Source organism: Macrobrachium nipponense, chromosome 16 (genome assembly GCF_015104395.2).
Source record: "Macrobrachium nipponense isolate FS-2020 chromosome 16, ASM1510439v2, whole genome shotgun sequence".
NCBI classification, from domain to species: domain Eukaryota; kingdom Metazoa; phylum Arthropoda; class Malacostraca; order Decapoda; family Palaemonidae; genus Macrobrachium; species Macrobrachium nipponense.
Window position 1 is genome coordinate 89,930,374 of NC_087209.1, and position 11,583 is coordinate 89,941,956.

Below are 11,583 nucleotides of genomic sequence, written 5' to 3' on the forward strand. Positions count from 1 at the left end.
GAACTGAATGTGGAATTGAATATAGAATTTAGGCCAAACGCCAAGCACTGGGACCTATAAGGTCATTCTGCACTGAAACTGAAATTGACAGTAAAAAGTTTGAAATGTGTAACGGGAGGAAAACCTCGCAAGAAAGTAAGATGGAAGAAAAAGAATATGGAAGGAGGTACAGTAAAAGGAACGGAAGGGGTTGCAGCTAGGGACCGAAGGCACTCCTGCAAAGAATCTTAAGTAAAGCCTACAATGCACCGCAGGAGGTGCACTGACGGCACTACCCCGCCACGGGGTTCAGCAGAGTGTTAATGTTGCTCCAAATTTTATAAATTGGATGTGTTGATGTGTGGAGCTAAAATTATTACTTGATTTGTCCAAGTTTTTGGTTTCTTTATTGTAATGCGTGGAAATCCTGACGAGAGTGTAATTTGAGAAATTTAAACCACGGAAATTTATCCTGGCTTGATAATTCCATTTTCTTTGCATAAGATTTTTTAATTTTAAGTCGATCGGTGTTGGTACTCAAGTGATAATTGGAAATAGTGTATAAAAAAAATTTGTGACTTGAGTGACCTTAGTGGGGAGGGGGGTTGGGGGTAGGAGGCGTTAGTAAACTGACCTACAAAAAAAAAAACTTTATATAACCTACGTGCCTTTGTGACAGAAAGAAGTTCCTCGTTGGACGAGTAGTTTACGTGCTCGCCTAGCGATTCGGTAGTCGCGAGTTTGACTCCCGTCTCTGCCGACGTTGAATCAGAGGAATTTATTTCTGGAGAATAGAAATCTATCTCAGGATATAATGTGGTTTGGATCCCACAATAACACAATAAGTTGTAGGTCCGGTCGCTAGGCAACCAGTTTGTTCCTAGACAAAGTAAAACTATCTAATCCTTCGGACCAGCCCTAGGAGAGCTGTTGATCAGTTCAGGTGGTCTGGTTAAACTAGTAAGATATACTTTACTTTGTGCCCGAGGAAATAACAGATAAAACCTCGCTGGCTGCCGTAAGTGATCGTTATACTTAATAATAAGGGAAGGAATAAGCTTCTTGATAGCTAAAGATTCGAGGATGGAGTGAGATTTGTCATTGGGTGCTGGGATGATAATATAAAAATCTTCGTATGAAAATGATTTCCTACAATTTTTACAGTGATCTCTGATCGCAGAAAAATCTTTTGTTTTTAATTGACATCCTGTCAGTGACTGACTCCAAGATGATAGTCAACTCTCACTTTAAGCAATCTCTTGTTGGATCTGATACTTTCCACAATTTTACATTATAGGCAAGTAAAACAATAAACCACCAGAGACCGTATCAATGCGGGAAGTTTGTCCTTATTGTAGAATAATGACCCGATGGTATTGTGATTTTTTTTTAACATAACCTAATATCCAGACGTGGAAATGTATTGTGAACTGACCTATGTGACATTTGCTTGAATTTATTCGAATGCACAAAAGGCATCGGTAGGCGATGTTGAATTCTGTTATTCAAAAACCTATTTACATATTTGTTGAGTTAAATTTGTTGAATAAAAATCTAGGATGAAAATTGTTTTAGAAAAATTGAAATAACTGAATTTCGTCGTGAAATTTATGCATGGCGTAAGATAACATATAAGCACAGTGTAACATTTTGATTATTTCTATTTAATTTAAACCTAAAAAGCAACTGCTGTAAAAGTTCGTATCTTGACCTGTAAATTTTTTTTTTTAAATTGCTAGTACTAAAACCTTGAACAGTTCGAGTACTTCAAGTATCTAAAATTAGAATTTTGGTGTCATGTTCGTGCTCAGTTGTGAAATGGATATTGGGTTGTAAGCCATGAATATGTTCTAAGAAGTTTTCCGCATCCTATATACGTCTGAATAAAACAATGGGGTCAGCTATACATTTGATGATTTGTCAAGAGATACCCTTCGAACATTTGTTCTTCGAGCGAGAAAGCAACTGAAGCCATTAGCCATAGCGGAACTCAAAATGGACTACATAGAGACACCATCCACTTGTTTGTAAATCCTCTTGTTAAAAATAAAGGGAGTGTCCTGCACTGCAACTTCTAAAAGTTTCTTAAAATTTTCTCTGAAATAATGTCGAGACCCGCCTGCAACGTGTAGAGGGATATGGCATCAAACTAACAATAAGTAAGACAACCTCCTGTGGTAGGATATTAGGTACAGAGCTAGCAGGATTGGGCAAAGAATATTCATTATTGGTGAATGGTGCAACATGGGCACTTATTAGATTAAAGTAAATTTATAATTTGTTAATTATTTTTAACAAGTTAGTATCGTTTCTTAGTTTGATGAACTCTGTAAGAAAGTCATATGACTTTGCAGTTTTGCTTTGTTTTTCCTAGGCGTTTTATTTATCACCTTCACCCCCGGTATTAATGAACTACTGAAGTTCCTTATTAACGATTGTTGTTTTTTCTCTCCTATGAGCTGTGTTGACTCGAGTGAAAGGCTTGATCGTAAGGGTGGTGATAAGTGAGACAGTTAGTTCGAGTTCCTCCTCACAGCCTGACGCTTTGCCACTTTATTTATGGTCGCTTCTGCAGTTTTTGAAAACTGCAGAAGATTTGGATCACGGCATCTTTAATCCTTCGCTGCATTGTGTGTGGTCGCTGGTGTTTGTCACCCGCGGCATTCGTTGGCCACGCCCCTTCCCTCGTTTGTCGGAAGGATTCCGAACGAGTTGGCCCGTATCTACCGAGAACGGTGCAGTTTGTGGCGTGCGAGATCCGTTGACGGATTCTCGGAGGCTACTACCCTCGGTGTTCCCGTGGTATTTTGGGTTGCCTGCAGGCGTTGCAACTTGACCCGGTTGACCTCTGCATCAGCGTCAGTGAGTTCTTGGAACTCGTGGAGACAAGTATGGCGGCTTTCTACATGTATGAGATGTTTTTATAGCTATTTAAGACGATCGTGGATTGCTGGGTACCTGTAGATTTGCACGCCCCTGTTTGCAGTATGGTCGTCTAGACCTTGTATGGCCTGATGAGACAATCTACTAAGCCTCTTGTGGTCGAATAAATTTGTAAGGTTATTTTCATAATTTATTGTTTATCAACTTATTATAATTATTCTTAATATATTCTATTCACTAAGTTAAGTTTTGAGTATAATTTAGTCTGTATGTGTTAGGTAGGAGTATTATTAAGTTTCCCTCTTTATTTTCTCTAGCTTCCTTCTGCCTAACTTATTTTCTTAGGTTAGTTTTTTCTGGCCAGTAATTTGGAAGGTACCTGCCTGAAGTGTCACATTTAAAATTTCCTATTTCTTGGTTTAGGGTTTAATTTAGTTTTAGGTGATCTTCTAAAGATCTTAAGGTTGGTTTTCCCTTGTTTTATATATTCATTTTGGTTATTAATTTTGCCAATCATTACCTTTTTCTTGTGGAAATAAATATTGTAACTTTTGTTGAGGTGTTTTTGTTCTTTTGTTCCTAAGTTGCTGTGCTGCATTTTTACTGACTGCAAATTCTGGGTATTGACAAGAACCCTTGAAATTACGGCCGTAAATGAGGTGGTAACAGCACTAGATACAAAGCTATTTATTTGTTTGGAATGCTATTCGCAGCCAAAATAGGTCTTAAGGGGAAATTTTCTTTGTGTATTTTAGGAAACCCACATAAAACCCCATATGAACAACCAGACGAGCATAATTCTTAGTAGGTGCTTTCCTTTATAATGTTATGATCTTTAAAAATTTTCAGTAACCTGTTGATTTTATACTTCACCTTAAAGACTGGTTGGTATGTTAGGTTACCTGTTTCAGTGAACCTCGTATTGTCCTTCCTCTTTTAAAATATCATCCATTTTCTGCATGTAGTAATTTTCATTTAAAATGACTGTGCAACTTCCTTCATCTGGACTTTATCTGGATTACTGGACAAGCTTTTCAGTAGTTGTTAATCATCTCTTCGAATGAAATGAAACCAGTTGCTTGACAATTTTGGAAATATTTTCTAAGCAGTAGTTTGTATAATTCTTTGTAAACTGAGTAAGTCACGTGATAACTAAAGTGACCGAAGTCGCCAAAACAGAATTTCAATCGATAAATAAAAACTACTAAAGTTCAGTTTAAAATTTGGTATAAAAAAATCCAAAACAAATGCCAGGAAAGTAGGCATTATTTAAGGTTCTTTGCAGCGAGCTTTCGGCCCCTGGCTCAGCTCCTCTCCTTACTTTTAATGTACCTCTCTTCATATTCTCTTCTTCCATCTTACTTTACACCCTGTCATAGCAGTTGATTCATAGTGCAGCTGCAAGTTTTGGTTTTCTTGATTACAACTTTCAAACCTTTCATGTTCAATTTCCGTTCAGCTCTTAATGACCTCATAGTTCCTAGCGCTTGGCCTTTGGCCTACATTCTATAGTCTATTCAATTCAATCCAATGCCAGGAGAAACTCTTCTCTCTTAGACACAATTGGAATTATTGAAAACAGTATTTTTGGAATCTAGAAATTTTGGTATCTGAATTCCTAAACGTTCAAGTTTCTTAGAGTGAATGTCTTGTACATGCCCAGAATAAACTTTTACATTTTTGGTTAGTAGAATTTTTACATAAGCGAAAATAATATGATAATTTTTTTTTTACACTGATACAAAAAAGAATCAGAAGTAATAGAAGGATAAACGATTACTTGGGCTATGATGGCGAAAGGAGGTCTATCCCAGCTCTTGTGAATATATCTTAATTCGAAAGATATAAATATATATGAGCAGGAATAGGTAAATAATAGAATAACGCAAAAATATTTAAATAAACTTATAAACCTTATTTCTCCAAGAGTTTCTGCTGTCACTGCATCATGTCCTTAACGACTTATTTCAATTACACAGAAGCATCTGAATTCATTGAATGTCAATGACATTGATTTCTTATATTTATGTATCTTTATTAGGATCTTTGAAAATACTCCAATACTTGGGGAGAGTCAATTGCCGCCATATGAGAACAACTCCACAAAGAATATATAAGGTTACAAATATTGTTGCCCTCTAAATTGCTCCTGGAATATTCTCGTTGGCTACCAACGTTTCTCCATGAAGAACCTAACTTATTAAGCTTTGTGCAACATACCCTGTAATACACGGGAAACAGTAACACTGCGTACAAAAAGCTAGTCTCCTGCCACTGGAAGTATCAAAATTCTTGAAGATAATCAGTTTTGTTGCATAACGTCATGTCATAATTTTCCAAGAGTGAAATTACAAAAACATAATTTTCTGGATAATGCAGGTGTTGTGGGTGAGGGTGGCGGGAAGGGTGAGGCACTTCGAAGTGTACCTTTATCATGTGTATTTATCATTTTTCCCTATTTATGTAAAAATTTTATGCATTTTGTGCAACAACTTAATTATGCAAAGTAATAGTGATAAACTACAAAATTTCAAAGATTTCCAAACATTTGCGGGTAGTTTTCATGTCTGATTTAACCCTTGTGGTCTGTCAAAACAAATTTTTGTAACATCTAATCTTTTTCGGGTCAAAAAAATTTAGACTATTCCTTGCCATACAAACTACTTTTTATATTATTTTAGGTGCTTGTCTAGAGTACACTGCAAGAAAGTTATCATTCAGACTTCAATTCTATCAATGTTAGCCACCCTATTTTATTGAAGAATAACTTTTAGTTGGAATTATTGCAGTTGAATATTGTGGCACCATGGTGCTGTTACTTTGCTATAATTTTTGCACATATAAACAATGCCATGTTTTTGTATATCTTTCCTGAGATTTAGAATGGTTAGTATTTATAGTCAGCTTATATAAGGTACATAATTGATTACTTTGAATGCCCAGGGTTCTACTACGTGGAAGTGACTGTCATTCAGACCCCACACCTAACCCTCGCAACCACCCTACCTTATTGAAGATTAGGAATTAGTTGCAATTATTGCACTTTGAACGTTACAACAGTATGCCGCTTACATGTAGTTTTTCGGCAAACCGTACATACTGTGGTTACTTTGTTGTCATTTTTACACATATAACAACGCTGTCTATTTGCAGCTCTTTCCTGAGACTGAGAATTATCATATCCTATAGATGGTCTTGCAGTTTCAGCAACTTGCCGGGCATTTTGGCGTAATAGGTAATGATACGCCCTTTAAACGACAACAGGTTGGACTAAGGCCAATCCAAGTTCATGAAGAAAAATCCTTCTCTTGAAGGTAGCTTTTCCCTTCCAGTTAGGTTTGCACTATATTCCAAAGGACAAAAGAATTGTAGGCAGGCACATCCACTATGTTATCAATAGACTATCTTTTTGTCTGACGCTTTGACCTATAAGTTGCAACAAGTTTGTCTAAATTATGAACTCCTCCTTTAGTTGAATTGTAAAATTCAATGATTTCTTCTTTTTCACTAATAATCATACCATCTTTGATGCAGTTTTGTGAAAAAAACTTGGCACAAATATAGCAGGTAGGTACAGGTAATTTTTGACCCCAAACAGATTAGATGTTACTTTTTTTGCTGCTCATTAAACTACTGGGAAAACTTTTACCCAGACTTAGGCAATATAATAACCCCGCCCCCTAAAGTCAGGAAAAGTCAAGGAGTATGAAGCTTCAATCTCTAAAAACAAGAGAGATATGCTAATGTAAAATTATTTTCGGGTCAAAAAGACCCCTAACAGTGCAGAAAAGTTAAATAGGAAAATCTTCGTCTTCAATTTAATTATTTCTTTGACGAGGAAATAAGGTGGGGTGATTTGAAGAGAATTTTCCTAGGTATAGAGCAGGATAAGTAATGGACTGAGTGCGATGTTTCCAGGCCGATGGCTGCTGAAGGGTGAGAAATCTGTTTTTGTTCATAAAACGTCTTACATAGAAATCCCTCTTTTTATGAGTTCAAACTAGGATGAATGTAAGTTAATAGTCTCAGCAATCATTGCATATTATTTTTTTTTTGACTCTGCTAGACAAAAATCAGGGCAAATTTTATATTTGTTTCTTGGATTGGAAATGAATCCATCACCAACATGATGCCTCGTATTATTGATAGTGATTAAGACAAAAGTCTTGCAAAAATAAGACCATTCAAGAATCATCTGAACACCTGCAAGAAAATAATCAGAAGTGTTGATACCAAATGACATGCATGAACCTGCTCCCTAGGGGGCTAGTCCGTCAGTGTACCTCATGCGGTGCACGGTAGGCAAGATTTAAGGTTCTTTGCAGCGTCCCTTTGGTCACTAGCTACAACCCTTTTACTGTACGTCTGCTCATATTCTCTTTCTTCCATCTGACTTTCCACACTCCTAACAATTGTTTCATAGTGCAACTTCAAGGTTTTCCTCCTGTTACACCTTTAAACCTTTCGACTATCAATTTCCTTTTCAGCGCTGTGGGACCTCATAGATCCCAGCGCTTGGCTTGGGACAAATATTCTATATTCCATGTTCCAATGCATAAACTGGGTCCCTGGTCTCTGCAATAAAGCTATAAATAGGATTGCTATATAAACCAGTGCCTTTGGACATATTTTGGAAGCACCGAAGGTTCCCCGGCAATGTTATGGATCAATGATTGTACAGAGGAAGCGCACTCTCAATCGGTAAAATGTTTTGTTTAGAAACACCATCGCAATACAATGAATGATCGATCACTAGATATAAAAATGTCCTATATGATCAGGTTTTTAAACTTGCATCTAAATTTTTTCCTTGGGTTTTCTTGGGCTAAAAGCGTTCACGTTCGTGACCATGTTATGATGCTGCCAGAGGGAATAGTGAACAATGCTTCAGCTAGTTAAGGGATGATATATATATTGAATAACTTGATCACGAAGTATATAAAAACGTGATGCTATGTATAAATAAAGGTTTTTTGCCACGAAGGAAAAAATGAAAAAAGCGAGATAGCCAAGTACTTTCGGTCCTATTCGGACCCTTTTACTGAGGCAAACTGATTTTACAGAGAACAACATAGTCAAAAGAAAGCTTAATATGCAAACTGACTCTACAAGATTAGCAAGCAATAAGGGCGATTTTCACTCTACAGAAAGGAGGAGCCGCCTGATTGTAGCCCCACCTTGAAGAATACACGCAGTAAACAAATGATTCTCCGAGAAAAACATACATTTTGAAAAAAAACACGGGAGCTATACAATTTTAATTGAAAACAGTACAATTTTTGAAAAAAACGGGAGCATATCTTTAATATAAATGAATTTTTACACAAATTTTTCCCCCCCCAAATTATTATTAATGAAAGACGAAAGAAAATATAAATATATATAAATCGAGCAAGAAGGTAAGAGGGAAGAGAAAGTATAGAACCAGAGAGAGAGAGAGAGAGAGAAGAGAGAGAAGAGAGATGAGAGAGAGAGAGAGAGAGAGAGAAAGAAATAAACTATATTACATGTGGGACTAATTTATTAGTTGTTCATTTATTTTAAGGTCCTTCATAAACATCTTACAAATATATGGGTCCAAATGGTACATTCCCAGACTAAGATCTAGGTTGTTTTTATTAGTGATTTGTATAAATTGCCGAGTCCAGTAAATTTCTTGAAACATAATCTTTATTGATCTAGCAATTACCGAGGTATCACCCCAATTAATACAATGAGATTTTTCACTCAGATGAATAAACAGTGCATTTGAAGTCTGGGCTGTTCTAACTGAATACTATGCTGCTTTATATGTACACAAATTTTTACTTGACTGACCAACGTAAAACGATGGGCAATCCTTACAAGTAATTTTGTAAATGATGTTGTTATTTGTTACGGGACTATCTTAATTAGCATATCTTTTAATGGTATGGTTTGGTATAAGAGAACACTACATTAACATTAAAACGATTTTAAATATTGATTTTATGGTTTCAAATCCACGAAAATAAGGTACGCTAAGTACATTTTTAAGCATTTCTTTTTCATTAATAGCAACATTATAAAACTTTTTGTGAGCTTTTTGATAACATAAATCAATTAAATGAGGTGGGTAGCAGAGATCGTTTCCTATCTTCTTTATGTATTCTATTTCTTGGTCCAGGTATTGGTGGACTCGTGATACGCAAAGCGGCATAGGAACATAGAAGAAAAAATTTAAAATTTTAAATTTTAATGATTCAAGATGATGGCCAGAATAAAAATGTACATATGTTAAATTATTTGTGGGTTTTCTATAAATACTGAATTTGCATTGGAAAGATTTTCTATGTATTATACATCTAGGAAAGGGATGACATTGTTATTTTCAATTTCAACAGTGAATTTTATGGATGGCACTAAATTATTCAATTTAGACAGTAAATCATTTACAGTGATTTTATGTTGCACATAATTATTCCAATTTGGAAAGTAAATCCATTTACTCCGGCTACCACATTAGGACTACTAGAAATCATCGACATATCGGCAGCCATTTTTTAAGGGGATAAGTGTGATATTCGGGAGGTGTTGTCTCTCAAAAAATTCCATATATAAGTTTGAAAAGAGAGGTGTTAAAGGGTTACCCATGGCCATACCTAATATTTGTTGGTAATATTCTCCATATAAATAAATCTGCAATCACAAATACATAACTTAATAAGGAAATTATGTGACTAACGGACATAGGCAATTCATGCAGTACAAGTTCATTACTAAATATTCTAGCACAGAGTCAATAGGGACTTTTGTAAACAAAGAACATACATCAAAACTGACAAAAATATCGCCCAAAGAGGGGGCTATAAAGAAACACGCCCGCACCAAACATCACGAGGCCATCTCCGGATGTCCATCATAAAGAACACGAAGATCATCGGGAAGGCCCCTGATGCCCGTCGGTTGCGCCTGCTGGAGGCGCTCCTCATCCAGCAAATAATACCTACACTGAATACGACGCAGGAAGAATTTCTCCTCCCTACGAGTATGAGAAGACCTGCCACCAACAATGACACCACCGATCATGACAACTCTGTGGATGACAACGCCCCCGAACGAGGTACTCCTGCAGCCGATGGAAATCAAAGTAGCCGTGACGTCCCACAGCGTAGCGCAACGCCCATCAATGTTACAGCGCCGCTTAGGAGGTCCAGGCGGCTGCAGGATATCTGCAACGCAACCATCGGCTCGAAGAAAGTGGCTTGAGACCTGGCTCAGGCAGCCAATGAAAACAAGACTCACCGCCACCAGCCAATAGGAGACAAGCATAGGGCAGACCCCCTGCTGTCAACCACGATATAAGGAGGACGGACACCGCACTCTGCCAGAGTGAGAGACAGAGGATGTCTTGGACACTAGTCTCCAGCGACGACGCCGACTTCCACTGGCCGCCTTTGGACGCTCCTTCCTCTTGCCTCTGCGAGGCAGAGGAGGACCCTCCAAGCCCTCCAGCTCCTGAAGAAGCAATTTCTGCGCCGCCAAGCCCTTGTGTCACAGAATCTGACACGATTGCCGACGATGGTCGACAGTTCGCCGACAGAAGAAGGCAGGAGGAGGTTCCAGACGGGTGGGGATGCCCCACTCCAAGCAGCCGCTCCAACCACTGCTCCTACTACTGCTCCTACTACTACTCCTACTACTTCTGCTGGAACGGAACTTCCTAAGTTTCGAGTCACAGCAAGTGCTGAAAAGTCTGCTTACTTATTAATAGCAGACTTGGAAGCCAAGTATAAGCATTTAAAAATGACTGTTAAACCAAACAGGAATGCAGATTTGATCATTTCTCCAAAAGACCGAGAAACAGCCGAGTTCCTGAAGAAGAACACTACTTTCCAGTTCCTTGATCCAAATGAACGGATCAAGAAGGCTGGTGATTTGCAAGTTCCCGACCTGCCTGCCCCTAGAACCGATCCTTCAGCTGCAGAACGTCGTAGAGGCCCGGAGATGTATCGGAAAATCGGAGAACCGACGAAAAAGGTCATTGCCACTTTCAAGGGACAAATATCCCAAAGTCATGTTTCCCTTGGAGTATGGGGAAATTTAAATTTCCCCCCACAGAAGCCTTCCACACCTGAGCCCCTACGATGCTTCAAATGCCAAAAGTTTGGGCATCACAGCAGCCGCTGCAAAGGACAAGAGAATGTGGGATATGCAGCCAGCCACACCCCACCAACAATGCCTTGACAACTACAAGAAAGGTGAAGAAGTGACCAGCAAATGCCCAAATTGTTCCAGCCAACATCATGCCTGGAACAAGCGCTGCACTGCAAGATTGGAGCGAGTTGCGAGGATGAAAGGCGTTCCTCCCCCCAAGGAGCCGACTCTGAAGCCATCTAAACAAGAGACATCGAAGCCACAGCAAATACCCACTGCACCACAGCAACAACTGCCGCCAAAACCACATAGACAACGTCGTACTCCAAGAAAGAAAGTCGACTACACACCGAAACCAAGAGTACCTGCGCCATTACCTTCACCAAATCCCATCCCACCCACCTCCTCCAAAAACCGACCCGTCCCTTCCCTCACCTGTTCCCCAACTCCAACTCCCTCCTCCTCCAGAGTTCCAGCCAGTGCCAGCAGAGAGAGAGACGAAACAGCCAGTGACTGTGTTACAATCACAGTAGAAGGGATACTTATTCTCTTCGAGAAGTTGACAGGGAAACCTGTCGACAGGAAGGCACTGCTTGGAAGTCATAC

At 38.5% G+C, this 11,583-nt stretch overlaps 1 protein-coding gene across 1 annotated transcript in view; it reads left to right on the forward strand.

Moving 5' to 3' along the window:
• Positions 1-11,173: 11,173 nt before the first annotated feature.
• LOC135195398 (putative uncharacterized protein DDB_G0290521) overlaps positions 11,174-11,583 on the forward strand; it is a 465-nt gene continuing 55 nt past the window's right edge. Inside the window, exon 1 of the mRNA XM_064221655.1 lies at positions 11,174-11,583. This exon is cut by the window's right edge and continues 55 nt beyond it. Coding sequence (XP_064077725.1) covers positions 11,174-11,583 — 410 coding nt within the window.